This window comes from Mus pahari, chromosome 9, assembly GCF_900095145.1.
Source record: "Mus pahari chromosome 9, PAHARI_EIJ_v1.1, whole genome shotgun sequence".
In the NCBI taxonomy this organism is placed as follows: domain Eukaryota; kingdom Metazoa; phylum Chordata; class Mammalia; order Rodentia; family Muridae; genus Mus; species Mus pahari.
The window spans coordinates 81,389,003-81,405,065 of NC_034598.1; the positions used below are offsets into that span (position 1 = coordinate 81,389,003).

The 16,063-nt window shown below is 47.1% G+C and overlaps 1 protein-coding gene across 1 annotated transcript in view; it reads right to left on the bottom strand.

Annotated features, from left to right (window-relative positions):
* The window catches only part of Ntn4 (netrin 4), a 112,128-nt gene extending 97,573 nt beyond the window's left edge, over nt 1–14,555 (bottom strand). Inside the window, exons 1-2 of the mRNA XM_021205039.2 lie at nt 14,102–14,555; nt 10,441–10,970 (exon numbers count right to left, since the gene is read on the bottom strand). Of these exons, the coding sequence (XP_021060698.1) occupies nt 10,441–10,970; nt 14,102–14,156 (585 nt within the window). The 5' untranslated portion in view covers nt 14,157–14,555. The remainder of the gene's footprint in view (nt 1–10,440; nt 10,971–14,101) is intronic.
* Nucleotides 14,556–16,063: the final 1,508 nt, after the last annotated feature.

The window sequence follows — 16,063 nt, forward strand, 5'->3', positions numbered from 1 at the left end:
TCTCTCTCTCTCTCTCTCTCTCTCTCTCTCTCTCTCTCTCTCTCTCTCTCATACACACACACACACACCCATCCTAAAATGCAAAAAATTTATATAAAAAAAGAAAGCATCTTATTCGACCCATAAGACTTTTAAAAAATGAAATATGACAGGAAAGTAGGGTTTCTTTACTTTTGTTTTTATTATCAAAAGGAGCCAGATCTGGTGTCTTAGAGATCATGTGCAATGCATGCAAAGTGTAGGGCAGGCCCTGGGACATCCGATCATGTGCAATGCATGCCCTGGGACATCCAACTGCATCTTGGCTGTTCTCCTTAGCAGAATGCTCAAAACTTAATTAAGGCACTAATAGATTTTGTTTTAAAAATTTGCTGCCAAATGTATACATTTTCATTGAAAAGATACTGGCTGTCCGGCCCCAGTGCCTTTGGCAGATGCCCTCCAACATCCTGTTCTCCAAATCAAATTTCATAAAACATTAGGCAGCAAAGTGTTACTCCTAGAGGTGCAGCATTGAGAACTGAAACAGGATGTGAAATTGAGAAAGGCAAGATGCTGTGTAGGCAGGCTGGTGCGTGCCCAGATTTCGAGTATCCGGGAGGAGGCTGGAGGGTCACTTGTGTCCAGGAGTTTGAGACAAACCTAGGCAATGCACGAGATCCAGACTTTTAAACAATGCAACAGAGTACAAAGCCCTCCAAGACAAAGGTCCCTAAAATGAACATGGCTCTTTCTGTGTGACTTTCAAAGATTTTGTTCTCCTCCGACTTGGCTCTGCCCTCCTTGCCTCTCAACTGTCACTCAGGCCCAGTCTCTGTCCATTCTTCTCTCTGATTGACTTGGTGCCTCTTGTGGAAACCTAGAGTGCTGCTTCCAATTTTAATCTTACTTGACGTTTTTATATACTTTATGTCCTTCCAACTGAGGAAACTCAACGGAATTCAACAAACGATTACAACCAGTCTCAGAAGTAAGTGAGACCGATTTTTGTGAATGCCTTAGGACTTCCAAGAGCGTCTCAGAAATGGCGGCATCAACGGACAATGCTGACTCTGCTTGGGCTCGCTTGCCAGACCCTCCTATTCTCGAGTCATACCTAGACCCTTGATGATCTCAACCAAGTTTCAGAGCCTCAAACATCACCTGCAAACTGTGACCTTCTCCGTGATCTGATCCTCCTCAGCGTCCGCACTTAGCTGTCTAACAGGCAGCTCACACTTAGCATGTCTGTGCCCCCTCAGACTCCTGCTTCTCAGCAATGGGTATTTTACTCTTCCAGGCCACACGTTATAAATGCCCTTATATTTTCCCTCCTCCTCTTCCCCTTCTGTCTTTCTCTGTCTGTATCTGTGTCTCTCTCTGTTTCCCTGTATGTCCATATGTGGGTCTGTCGGTCTGTCCATCTGTTTCCAGGCTGGTTTTCTGCAGTTCATTCCTGCTGGTCCCCACTTTCTTCTTCACCTGTCCCCCTGTTTAGTCTTTTCTTAGCATGTATCTTTAAAATATATTATATCAATCATCTGTTTAAAATCCCTAATAACTTCCAATACCACTCAGGGGTAAAAACTAAGTATATCAGATGGACTGGGTGGTGCAAATTGAAACTTTGTTTTTTTTTCAGTATAAGGAAATGCTAAACGTAATTCTGTGACTTTAATCTGGGGATGTTCACCCCCACTCCTGTGGCTGTCATCACTTCTCAGTTCTCACTCACTCTGCTGCACCTTCACCTCTCTACTTCAGCATCAGATGCCTCCATCTTCTGAAATTACCAGCCCAGAGTCCTTGACTTTCCCTACACAAGCCTGCTTTCCTTTGCAACCTTCTTCTACAGTCTTCATGAGGTTTTTCCTGGGGGGCACAGCTAAGCATCCACCCCCCCTCTCTGCACCTCTTCTTCCTTTTCCCTGCTTGCTCTTCACACTTGTCCAATTCGCACAGGGATTAAAACTCAAAATCATGGGACATGGTGGCGAACACTAACCCCAGCACTTGAGAGACAGAGGCAGGCAGATCTCTGAGTTTGAGGCCAGCCTGGTCTACAGAGTGAGTTCCAGGACAGCCAGGGCTACACAGAGAAACCCTGCCTCAAGCAAAACAAAACAAAACAAAACAAAACATCAATCAACCAAACCAAAGCAACAACAAACATTTTTTTTCTCTGCAAACTAGGGTTCCCCCCAAATAATTATAAAAAGAATGGACCACAAATATTTTTCAAAGATCACTACTTAGTAAATGTGTAACACCCAACACAGTCAAATATAAAATGTAACTTTATAAGTTACTTTCGTATAATTCTGTTTTGGTTCAACAAATATATCTTAAGACATCTACTTATAGAAATCTGTGCTGGTGGAAGTCTTGGGGGCTGGTAGCCACAGATTGAATACAATGATACAAAGCACAAACACTGTGTGAAAGAGACAGGAGGCATGTGACTTTAGGGAAGGAGTCTCCTCCGTTCCCACACACCTCCTACCACAGGTCAGAGCAGTCACCTACACAATTTTACAGAGCTCCCCACACCTAATACCCTTAATCCCTATTCTGGTTTTGAGGGTTCTCTGTTTCTCCAAACCGCCTCGTGTGCTCGAATACCACCAGACTTCCAGGATGTGTTTGTCATAGGCTCTTCATCATTAAGCCTTAATATCCATGACTCATGACAACATTTTGACATTTTGCAATCTGGTTTCTCACGGTTTCCAGACTATTTTGACCAAATGTTGGCGGAGTTAGATCATCAAATAGAACAAATACAAAACAGGCAAATATGAACCTGACTGTTTTAAAAGAGCTAGCCGGGGCATTGTTATATTGTTGGAGGAGAAATCCATTCTGGTGGCCGAGCTTGCTGAGAGATGGCTCCACTCAGCAGGCAAAGAGCTCACACGAGAATGAAGACTTGAGTTTGGATCCCGAGTGCCTGCATAAAAACTGCACGTGGTAGAAAGCTAAGGCTGCAGTATGTGTGCCTGGAGAGATGGGCCGATGCCTGGAGCTAGCTGGCTGGCAAGTCTAGCTTAGAAGGTGAGCTTTCCATTAAGTGAGAGACCCTATCTCAAAAAATAAGCTGAGAGTCTTAGATTAAGATGCCTGACATTAACCTCTAGCCTGGACACACACACACATGTAAAAATGAACATACATGCACACATACATGCATACATACATACACACACACAATCTATTCAATCACTCATGCATTTACTGACTAGACATCTATGTCTGGGCTCCCTTTGTCTGTAGCTTCTTTAAATAATTTTAACCAATAACCCCTGTGTGAGTTTTGTATAAACTAAAGGCTCATTTCTTTGAAAAGGTGTTATTATAAGGAAAGGAATCTATTAGGCTGTCTATAGTCAAATTGCTGTGTGTAACTATACATGGCTTCCTACAGTTACAGCTGAGGGTGAACGTCAAGAAGACAGACACATTAATACTTTATATAACTTAGAAAAACGGGAGTAGTTACTACCTACATAGAAGTATTCCTGTCCTCTCAAAAATCAAGCCAATCAAAAATCATGTCCAATGATACCAGAGAACTATATACTCCTTTCTTCCTATATAGCTTCTTTTAAAGCAGTGGTTCTCAGCCAGTGGGTCTCAACACCTTTGTAGGTCAAAGGACCCTTTCACAGATGTCGCCTATGACCATCGGAAAACACGACATTTATATTATGATTCATAAACAGTAGCAAAATTACAGTTATAAAAATAATTTTCTGGTAGGGGTCACTCCAGCCTGAGGAGTAACCCCTAAAGGGTCACAGCACTAGGAAGGTTGAGAACCACTGCCTTAAATCATCCGGGGGTAATATTAAGTCTTCACTTGTTGTAAGTATCTTTCCAATGTCAGAAAACATTTACTTCTTGACCCACAGTCTAAAATGCAAACTCTTTCAAATCCTCCACCAGTATGGAAGTTCTCTACAATCCTTAACCATCACGGAGTAGTCTAGGTTTAGTTTTGTCTAATGAATTCTTCAACGTTTTCTCCATTTACTTAAACTGCGGGTGGTAGGTGCCACAGCACATATGCAGGAGGCAAGGGACAATTAGCAAGATTCAGTTCTCTCCTTCTGCCATGTGTCCTGTGGCTCAGCACAAGTGTCCTCAGCTACTCAGCCGTCTTGACAACCTTCTTTTCAACTTTGAAGTTATATTAGAACTTAATCGTATGGATGATTTCAAAGTAAGTTCATTATCCCAGCTCTCATATTGGCTGGCTCATCATTTATTTGACCCTGGGTTACTCTGACTCACCAAGCCTCCATTTCTATGTCTACGAAATGCACTTCGTGTTGACGCCTGATCAATGGAGTTCTTTTGTTCCCTTTTGTCAAGACAGAGACGCTACATAGCCCTGGCTATCCTGGAACCCACAAGCATACCAAATCGGCCTTGGACTCATAGAAATCCTCCTGTGTTTGCCTCCCCAGTACTAGGATTAAAAGTATGCACCATCACATCCAGCCTCACCAGGGTTCTTGCAAGAAAGTGGGATGCAGAATGCTTACCGGGTTTTTCCCAGGGGAGGGCTACATAGTCACCATTGCGACTTAATCCCTGCTACTGTTGATGAGGCTGGCACGAACAGATGGCCGTAGCTGAGCAAAACAGAAGTTAGCTAAAAAGCGCTGTGTTGGTTTGTTTTATCCTTTAAGCGAAGAAAGTCCCAAGTAGAGTGCAACACGTAAGTGTAAATCCATGCAAAAACTCAGTTGTCTTACCACTTCTCTGCCTTAGGGGCTTTTATCACTATGTATTAGAATCCAAACTTTTCAATATCCTGAAGCAACAACTAAATGTTTGGACCTCGAATGGTGCGCCCTCTATACAACATTTTCTGGGGACTAATCCTATACCGATCAAGGTTACTGAGGGAGTCAGTCCATAAGTGACCTTCCACCTACTAGGCTGTGTAGGGTTACAAAAGAAAGGAACATCTGTGGCTCCCAAGTCTTTCACACTACCCAACTTGTCTCAGCTGCGTCTCAGCTTAGTGTGCAGAGTCGAAACCGAAGCCAGGAAGATATGGCCCAGTGGGGTAATTGTTGGAAAGCCATTTAAACTCTCCAGCCTTCAAATTACACCTGAGTGGTACTCTTTCCCCCTCGGTGACATTAAAGTTCCTCTTCAAATACTCTCATCCTAGTGGCGTGCTTGTTGATTGATTAGGGGGAGAAAGTGGATCTTGATCATTCTGTGTCATTGCCGAGTAACATCCGACTTGATTTTACTTTTATCTGAAAGTTAGGGGAAATGTGACCTGGGGGTCGGGGCGATGAATGGTATATTCAGTGGTGTGTTTGCTGTGGAAGCATGAGAATCTGAATTCGGTCCCCTCCCTCCTTTCATTCTAGCTACGTATTTATTGAGCATCTACAGGGTCAAAGCTGTGTCCTCAGTGCCAAAGAAATGGCCATAAGTAAGACTGGTAAAATCCCTACTGGTTAGTGTCATTGTTTATGTGGGGACTGCTCAAAGATCAGGGACATCCTCCTGCTCCTGCCTTCTCTTACTGCTACCTAAAACTTTGCTCTCCTCTCTTTGAGTGTGATATATTCATTATGCTCTGCAGGGAAAAAAAGAACCTACTATGTGATTCCGTTGGTTCTGAACCTGTTTTGTGTAGAATTCTTTTAGTAACTAGTCAACAGAACAGGAAGTGAGCAATGGTTATTTCCAGAGAGACGGATAATCTCTACACCATCACTTATGGTTCACACGATCAAACTTCCACTTCCAGGAAGCGTGGAAGAGTAGGGGACCCAGAAGAATTCCCTCTCCTCTCCTCCCTTCCCTACATTTTCTGTTCCCAGGGGCGATGTAAGGGGCCCTCTTTTCATCCTGAAAGAGCCTAATTAACCCATCATCTTCACCTCCAAGGTTGTTATTATCTACTGCTCTGTCAAATTGACTAAGCAATTGACTAAGGAGAATCTTGAAATCAAACCACCTGAGCCCCAGGCTTGGCTGTGCCTCCCACTGGGACTTTGACAACACTTAGTCCCTCTGTTGAGGGATTTCCCACTTAGTGCGCTGTGCAGCTCTGTGGTCCTGGCAGATCGTAATTGGAGCGATGCAAAAAGAAGGCGCATGGCCAGACAGCCTGAATTGGATGCCATGTTCCTTTTCCCTTGCTTGTGTCCAGGGCAAAGAATAGTATCTGTTGCTGGTTTTGTTCAACCCAGTGGTAGCTGTTTGATTTTGCTCATCAAAATTTCATGTGCTGGAAACAAGGCTCATATGCATTTGGTGGGGGGGACTTTAATCAGTAACTGGGGTTACATTAGGGTGATGGAGCTAGTAGTTTTATAAGAATAGAGAGACACAAGCTAGCAAAGTTGTTTTGTCAAGGCATGGGAGGCCCTTTACTCCCTTAGGGTACTGAGATTATGATGTTGGTATTATGACGTTGGACTTTGCAGTCTTCAGAACTATAAATGCATGCCTATTCCTGCAAACTGCAAAATCCAGCAGCAGTTGCTTACTGTTGTAAATATGGCTGTAGGGGGCACCAACCTGGAGGAATTCTCTCCCCACCATGAAGACAGAAGCCTGCTATAATGGCAGCCTCAACTGAAATACCTTTACAAAGTGGCATCTTGTCCATTGAAATAACTGATAAAAACTGCAGTCTCTGCTTGAAATTTGATATAAGCCTTGGTGACGATGATTACCCATGAACGTGTGCATGTGTTTAAATACACGTGTAAAGTGTGAGTGCCCGAGGACTAGCTTAGGTATGGTTCCCTGGGCAATATTTACCCGTGTCTTTCTTTCTTTCTTTTTTTTAAATGGAATTCCATGGACCTGGAGCTCACCACATAAGCTAGGTAGGCCGCCTGGTCAGCGAGCCTCCGGATCTACCTATCTCTGCCTTCCCAGGGCAGGGATTACACGTACGAAGCACCACGCCCAGCATTTCTTTGTTAATGTGGGTTCTGGGATGAAGACCAGGTCCTTGTGCCTGGAAGGCATGCCCTTGGTAGACTGAGCTATCCGGCAGTTCAGTTCGCCCTTCCAGTCCGGCTCATGTATCTGTCAGTCATCTCTGAGTAAGTGTGGAGTCACTGAATTTATCCATTTACCTTATTTACGTAAGAGTGTTAGTGAGCGGGACCCTGCCGTCTGCTCTCCCACACCGATTTTGCTTCTTTACAGATACACATGGCCCGGTAGCACTGAGATGTAGGGAGTCCATGTGAGCCTGTGCATCGATAACCAAGGCAGTCTGAGAGTTCAGACCATTTGCTTGTTTTCAACACAGAGTGTTCCCTGCACGAGAAAACAATGAGTCTGACTTATCTTTCTATTTCCTGTCCTAAGATCCTTTCAAAATGTCCATTGCGGCGGCGTACTAGAAGGCTTACAGTATTTTTTTTTTTTTTAATGAAGGGGAGGGAAGGGCAGGGGCAGAGTCGGAAGGCTGCATGGAAGGCTTACAGTATTAAGTGAGCTTTAAGAGTTATCAAGGAGAACGGAGACAGAGGCAAGGCACGCCCTTCTTGGCTCTGGTTCTGATAGCACTGTTCTGGAGGGTTCTGGGGCCGAAGCCATAGAAACAAGCATTGAGGACTCCATGTGTCAGAGGGACTCAAGAGAAGAAGGGACTCCCATCATGCCCTGGGCAAGCAGATCCTCTACCTACCCAAAGTCAGAATCAGGCACGCTGAGAACAGCACTTGACATGCAGGAGGGACTCAATAAATGTCTGTGAAGTGCTGGCATCTGGGAAACTTATGAGGTGCTATGTAAGTGCAAGCGGGCTTATCTCAGTGTGTGTAGCCTTGTGCCATGAGCATTGGATGTATGCCAAACACCTAGCTCCCATTTCTCAACCTGGGTAGTGTTGACATCTTGGGCTAGATAATTCTGTTAGGGAAGGAGTGGGAAATGCTGTCCTGGGCATTGTCTAGGACTTAGCTCTGTCCATGGATTCCACCCACTAGATCCCAATGCCATTCAGTATTCCTCATAGGGCAAAAATGTCTCCAGACATCAGTAAATGTCCTGATGTCAGGGTATTACATAAAGTAACCCATGGCTGCTGGTCACTTATCTAATCTTTACATTCATGGTAGCTATCTGTGCCAGAAACCTGACACTACCTCTCTCTCTCTCTCTCTCTCTCTCTCTCTCTCTCTCTCTCTCCATTTCCTTCTTTATTTTTTAATTTAATTTTATGTGTATGAGTGTTTTGCCTGCATGTATGTCTGTGCACCATGTGTTTTCCTGATATCCACAAAAGCTAGAAGATGGCATTGCATCCCTGTGTACTAGAGTTACAGATGGTTGTGAGCCAACAAGTGGATGCTGGGGATCGAACCCGGGACCTCTGGAAGAGCAGCCAGTATGGAGCCATCTCTCCAGCCCTCTTTGTTTCTGAATCAGTATTATCTAGTTATTGAAAGCATTCAAGTTTCTTAGTCTGCTTTCATCTAGTCCTTTATGTTCCTATACCTACGGAGAATCTGCCTGGCCACCTCTATGAAAGCTAAAAAGAACAGGACGGTGGTGGTGCACGCCCTTAATTCCAGCACTTGGGAGGCAGAAACAGGTGGATCTCTGAGTTCAAGGCCAGCCTGGTCTACAGAGTGAGTTCCAGGACAGCCAGAGCTACACAGAGGCAACCTGTCTCAAAAAACTAAAAACCAAAAAAAAAAAAAAAAAAAAAGGAAGGAAGGAAGGAAGGAAGGAAGAAAGAAAGAAAGAAAGAAAGAAAGCTAAAAAAAACAAAACAAAACCCAGTGAGGCAGAAACTTCTAGTTTCTTTGGAAAGTTAGTTATGTCAAATGTGGTTTTGCTGGGGGCACACAAGTGGAAAGATGTCTTGCTAAAGCAAACACATGAAAGACTGTTTTCCTGAAGCAGACACAGGTGAAAGGATGTTTGGCTATAGCAAACACTTGGTGAAGGAGTATAAATATAACCCCACAGACAGTGGGAGAAGAACACTGATCCATGGTTTGGTTTGCTCTGTCTGCCCGCTGTTTCTTCACTAAAGACACACATGTATTGGTTCACCTTACATAGCTTGTCCAGCTCAACTTGTGGTAACGCTGCCATTGAGAGAAACTCACCCGAGAACTTCTGTGAGTTTCCTGCAGAGGCTTGGTGCTTCAGTGGCCTTGCCTCAGGCCAGTTGGCGAGCCTGGAAGTTCCTTCAGGATTGAACTACAGCTGCTAGTTCATGTGTGGTGTCTGCCTGCCTAGAGGACTGGCCTGCAGCTGCTGAGTTGTATTTGGTGTTTGCTACAGGACTGAACTGCTGGGAAAGAAGATCGAGCTCACCCCCCAATGAACTATTGCTGAACAGGTCCACTTCCCCCACATCCTAATAACTTGTCTCTTCCACTACCTCTGCTGGGTGATGGACTAGAGGAGAGATTGAACTCTTATTAAAAGTAGGTTGCAAAAAAAAATGTATGCCTACAGATCTATTCTCCACCCTCGGAGGAAGGAAAATATGAAACCTGGGAAAATATAGAGGAATTGGACTTGGAGATGGCAAAGCTGATTTACAGAATGAACATGGCCTGGCCTTGGGCCCAAGAAAGAAGATAGACCCAGGTCCCTAACTGGCATTCATGTGTATGTGTGCCTCAAATCATCTTTTGTGTTAAAAGGAACTATCTTCCTTTGCTTGCTACACAGTCTTGGGATCTTAACACCAAATCTCTATGTTGTGTGTGTGTATTTGTGTGTGTGTGTGTGTGTGTGTGTGTGTGTGTGTGTGTGAGTGAGTGTGTGTTGATGACATTTCACCTTGTTTTTCTGAGACAGGGTTTCTCCCTGACCCTGTGGCTCACTGGTTTGGTTAGAGTGGCTGGCCACCAAGTCCTGTGGATCTTCCTGCCTCTACCTCCTCAGCACTGACGTTGCAAGCATGCACCCTCACACCATGTTTTTGCGTGTGTGGGAGTTTTAACCTATGGTTGTCAACTGCTTTTGAGGGAAGCACTTCACCAAGCAAGTCATCTTCTTGGCCCTTCTCTCAGGGTCTTTGGATGAGCATATTTTTCTACTTGGCTTTGTTGTTATTTACTACCTCTTTATGTTATAGATATCAGGAAGATACCCGTATGTGCTTCATGAGCAAGCTACTGGCTGGAGGGAACAGCAGCCTTTAAATATCCTGAGCAGAGTGATGGTTTGTATCTTTCTATAAACAAACAAACAAACAAACAAACAAAAACCCAAGAATCTTAGAGTTCTGACTGAAATCCAGCTAGTGGGCAATGTGCTTGAGAACAACCACCCATCCATGTCCTAGAGTGAGGAATAATTTATGACAAAGCTCATGAAAAATTCTAATTTCATTCATGTTGCTACAAGTATAGCTCCATGCTTTAAAAAAAAATGTGGGCTGGTAACATTTTTCTACCTCATTTTCCTTATGGTGCAGAGTTAAGCGGGTGCCCTTACCTCTCCTCCGGTGCACGGGAATGGATTTGAGTATCTAGACGTGCAAATAGCTCCCTTCTTGACAACGTCATCTTCCAGGCCAAAGGTAGCAGAGCAGTTTGTCGCAAAGTACTTGTAAGGCTTCCAGGTCTTCCCAAAGTCCTGGGACCGCTCCAGCACCATGGCTGCAGGCCTGGGAGACTTGAACACCATAATTAGGTGAGTGAAGTAGAATTCTGCTTCCAGGTCTAGCTGAATCTTTTCCCTGTGCACATCCTCTGCAGACTGCCACCACGTACGGGGAAACCGGAAGGATGAGTCTGCCATAGCAGAGGGTGGGTGAGCCAGGTGAGGGTGGGCAGCGTTGCATTTATCACACTTGGGCTGCCGGCAAGTGAGATCAGCATTCTCACTGTAGGAGCAGAAGAGTTCGGTGGCGTTCTGGCCACACATAGTGTCTGCCCGGAGCTTTCTTCCCAAAGCCAAGTTTCCCATGCGAGGGTTGCAGGCCTTCTCACAGCGGGAGTTCGCTCCGGCTACTCCATTCAAGCCTGAGGAGGGAAAAGCATATGTCACTCAAGACAAACCCACGGGAAATGGGGATGCTCTTCTGTGTAGCTGGAACATCTACGACAGTCACGGTATCCTACAAAGACCCCGGGCCTTTCTATAATGAGAAGAACCTAGCAAACGGGACCATGAACGCTATGGTGCATTCACATAGGTTCATGTACACAAGTGTGTGTGTGCTCGATAGATGATAGTGTGTTCACGAGTGCAAATGAATGCGTGAGTGTGCACATGTGTACATGAGGAAACCAGAATACCTTGGGTATTCTACCTGGCTGCTTTTAGGTTTATCTGTGTGTGTGTGTGTGTGTGTGTGTGTCCGCGTGCACGTGCGCGCACACGCACACATAGGTACCATCTGTGTACAGGTGCATGAAGAAGCAAGAAGAAGGTACTCTACCCCCGGCACTGGAATTATGTATGGTTTTAAGGCTCCAGACTTCAATGCTGGGAAAAGCAGCAAGTGTTCTTAACCACTGAGCCATCCTTCCATCCCTCCACCTTGTGTTTTTGAGACAGGGTCTCTTACTGGCCTGGAACAAATAGGTTAGACTGATTAGTCCATGAGATCTACCATCTACTAGGCTTTGCCTCTCTGCTGTCGGGTTATACATTTTCTGTGGTTGGTAAGGATTGAACTTGGTGCTTCACGCTTGTATGGCAGGCATTTAAGCAACTGAGCTGGTGATCTCCCTCATGCTGTGTGTGTGTGTGTGTGTGTGTGTGTGTGTGTGTATCCAGTAAAAGGGTAGTTCTCTAGGAAAATCAACACAAGATAGTTAAAAATATATATATACACCTCTTTTCAGGTGGCAAAGCTAGAAACCACTAGTTCTCAAATATGTGATATCCATGCCTAATATTAACTAAATATAGCTATGGGGGGAGGGGGGACCCAACTCTTTTCCAAGCGACAGGAAAGCTTACTGTACCCACTCCTGGCCTCTTACGTGCTTCTTCCTATGACGGACTGTGGCACAGAGTACTTATCTGCTTAGCTGGAGAATACTGCCGGTCTGGCACGCCAACGGCACCACTAACAACTGTCATGAACGAAACACCTTTTAAAGTAGCAAGCTCTGCCTTCCAAACTCCCAGCCCACCTTACTGCTTCGGAAGCACTTAGAGCGACCAACAGTACCCACTCAGTCACGTTCTGCCTACTTGTCATAATCCTTTAATTTGGGTTTGTCGTGTTAATTATGAACACCTTAAGCAAAGAATTGTCCATTTAAGAAAAATTAAAACACAGAGGAAAAGAAGGAAAAAGAAAACCCAACCCCCCAATTCTGGGTAATTGGGTGTTTCTGTGTAAGAGACAGAACCCCTGAACAGTTATCCCAGTTATCCACTGGATGAGGCCAAATGACAGCTTTGCCTGGGAAGGAGAGATTTCACACTGACAACCACCACCTCACACAGCCTTGCAGCCAAAATAAGGGGTTTCCTCAGGCATTATTTTTCTTTTCTCTTTCCTTCCACGTCAAATGAAAATGTGCAGCAAGCCGGGGCCTCTGTTCGCCATTGTTCTGATTAGCGGGCGCAGCAGCTGCCTGTGGCCAGAAACACACAAACACGCAGCGTCCTATGACTCACCTGCGAAGCGTTTCAGGGGGAAAGTCGCACACTGCCTGTACAAGTATCTCTCTGACTTGCAACATTCCCCTTGTGCTCTTTATTCCCAACCTCTTGATTGCTCCCGTGGCAGTGGTTGGGTTTTTTTGTTTGTTTGTTTGTTTGCTTGCTCGCTTGCTTGCTTGATTGATTGGTTTTGGCTTTTTGTTTTGTTTGCCATAGCATGGCTTGAAAAGGGAAAGGTTTATGAGAAGGGGTGGGGTGGGGGATGTGGACTTGTAGTGCATCATACGAAGTGCGATCAGGAAGAATTCAAGAGAGATCTTTTAACCGTGAGGTGTTTGACAGATCCTTGGGGGGGGGGGAAGAATAATTTTAAAGTTTCCACCCACTAATAATTTGATAAGAAATAGTTATCAGTGCAAACACGGGCTGCACCCTGATAGAGGACGTAGCCTCTTAAGCCTGGACTTAGTTGCTGGCAGCTCTGGAAAAAGAATGGAAGCAGACCAACTGAAGAGATGCCTGCCCCAGGGCTTGGAACCTTCCAATCGGTTCCTCTAACTCACACTTCTCTTTCTGGAGCAAGTCAAGTCCAAGTCTGAGGGGGTTGGGGTGGGGGATGAAATCAGACCCTCACAATTTGTTCCCCACTATCCCACTGTGCTGTACTTAACCTAGCTGAAAACCAGGTGGCCTGCAAGAAGGGAGGGAGAGAAGAGAAAGAGACTCCCAGGGACTCAGACACAGCAAGCCTGGAACCACCGGTGGCCTAAAGACAGTCCAAGAGAGACAGGACTGTAGCGGGAGGGAGAGGTGCATCTGCCCGTTGCCCAGTTGCCCGTAGCCCAGTTACTGAGCCAAGGAACAGACCCGCCTCCGACCTCCTGCAGAGCTTCAGCCAGGGTACCGATTCCCCAGGGGCAGTCAGCCAGCTCCGGGCAATCACCACCTGAGTGATCACCCCCCATGGTCCCAGTTCCGAGTTCTACAGCGTTGCAGCCAACGCCCCGGGAAGAGGGCGCTCACCCTCACCCCAGGTGGCCCTACCTGGCTCTCAAGTACACAGAATGAGATCCGGGAAGGTGGCGATCTCTCTAAGTGAGAGATAGGTCTCGGCCCACGCACGCCCAGGGTCTCTGGGCCACCCCTCCTCGTCATTCCTCAGGCCATGGAGAGCCCGGGGATGGCGAGCTGGGTCCTTTGTTCCCCTCACCAAGTGCAAAAGCAGTTTTTTCCCCCAAGCCAAACCCAGAAAGAAACATTGATCTCTCTGTATCTTCTGCAGGGCGTACCCAGGATATCTGGTTATTCACGGACATGTGTATCTCAGTTGCAGGGGAAAAAAATCAATAGTGTTTGAAACTGCGGAGTCGCGGGCAAAGGAGACGGAACATGGCCACTGGCTTCATCCTCAATAGCCGAGCTCGGGGCTCCCTGTCCGGGATCCCCTATATCCCCCAGCCCCCGAGCTTGGGTGGAGGGGCAGGAGCAAGCAAGGGAAGAGGGGTGGGGGCCCGGCCGCGTCACCACCCACCTGCGGCCACCGCGGAGCAGCCCCAGAGCAGCAGCAGCCGTGCGCAGCTCCCCATGGCCGGGCAGCTGCGGGAGCGGGTGGGATGAAGCGGCAGCGGTCCTCGGGAGCACCGGGGGCTCTGTGGTTCTTCTTCCTCCCGGGGCGCCAGGCTCGCTCAGTGGGCACCGTGGGCACAGAGCCGCGGGCCGGGGCCGCGCCAGGCGGCGGGGTGACCGTCGCGCACCGGCCTGGCGGGGCCCGGGCAGCTCAGCAGCGGCGGGAGCCCCGGGATCATAGCCTGGCCGCTGCCGGCTGAGCGGCCCTGAGGGCGGGTGCGCCACTCGCCCGGGGCTCGGCGCCCGCAGCCGACGCTGAACTTTGCGAGACCTTTCACTTCCCGGCCGCCGCCGCCTCCCGGCTGTCCTCCTCCGCTTTTCCCACCTCCTGTGGCCGCCGGGGCTCGGTCCCGTCCTTCTCCATGGGCAGTTCCATGGGATGCATTTTTATTGCACCGACACCGCGGCGCTCCGGTGCCAGCCCTCCTCCTCCCCTCGCACCTCCACCCCTTCCTCCCGCCCGCCCCCCGCGCTTGACAGCCCGGGCGGTGCAGACGCGCGGGTCCGGTCGTTGTCGTCGCCGCCGCCCAGGGAGAGGGGGGGTGGTCTCTGCCGCCCCCGCTGCGCGCATCTCCCTGCCTGACCTCGCGGTTGCCCTCCAGCACCCAAGGGCCTCGCCTGGGAAACAGTCTCCCACCTTCTCCAGGAACATTCCTGAGAGCGGTTGACTCCCTCCGGATCAGGTCAGGGCATGCCAAGGGGCTTAAAAACCCGCGAAACAGGCGAGCCACTACTTTCCAAAAAATCACCCAGCAAAACAAGCCTTACCCCTCCCCCACCACCACTCCACAACACCCATTCTCTGCGAGTCCCATAGTCTGGATTAGGACCCCCCCCCCATTCTGCCTAGGGTACTGCCACTGAACGCGCACCAAGTGCCAAGGGTCCTTTAAGTCTCTGCTACCTTTTGGGGGGTGCAGCCCAGCTAACAGCCACTGCCTACAGGAGTCGAAGGTGTACCCGTTTGGGTGTAAAAGATGTTCTCACATGGCTTGAAAGACCAGAATCCCTGATCAAGGAATGGACTGTTTAAGAACATCTCAGTCTGGGGCATCGATATAAGAATGCCTGAGTCCTAGGTGCGCTCACACATTCTTCACAGTATGGTGAGCAGGGGAACCATAAGGTTATGAAATATCTTATGGGGAGCAATTTAGCAGCAACCACAAGCAGCTAATTGTAGCTCAGGGCTGGTGTTTATGAAAGGAAATTAAATAGCACTTCAGCCTGGGACTTCTGTAACTTCTCTGAAAATATAGTTCTGCTTACACATCCAAGGAAATTGGCAAACGTTGAGTCGAATGCAATTTTGTATTGCAGCATTCAGTGTGTTCCTTTGAATATTTTCCAGAAAGTTAACTGCTTTACAGATACCATTCAGTTATTATAAATTGTCAGCACTACAGATGGGTCCAATTAGAGCTTCGGGGGCACACGTAGATATTATTTATAATGACTGAGCTGGAGACATATAAGTTTCTATCTCTCTAAAGGAACTGAGTTGAGGTTAGCACAATCCACTGGGGAGGAGTTAAAATTATTATTTTGGCCAGTCCTGGAAGTGGCAGGCGACATGAGAACTGTCACCAGCTTTCGAAAACAAACTCTGAGCTTTCAAACACTGGCCTTTGGCTCTCCCAGATGATGCTTCTGATGGAGCTGCTAAAATGCTTCTCCCAACTGTTCTTTCTATTAAACGAACGACAGGGAATCATAACAGGCTAAGGCTCTCAGCCCAAACATTAGCCTACAGGCCAAGAAAAAGGAAGAGAAAGACAGTATTTACTATTAATCTCTGAATTGATATATTAAGTTGAGGCAGGGCTAATCCATGCCTGATTATGAATTTCAGAAGCGTTTGCTGGGT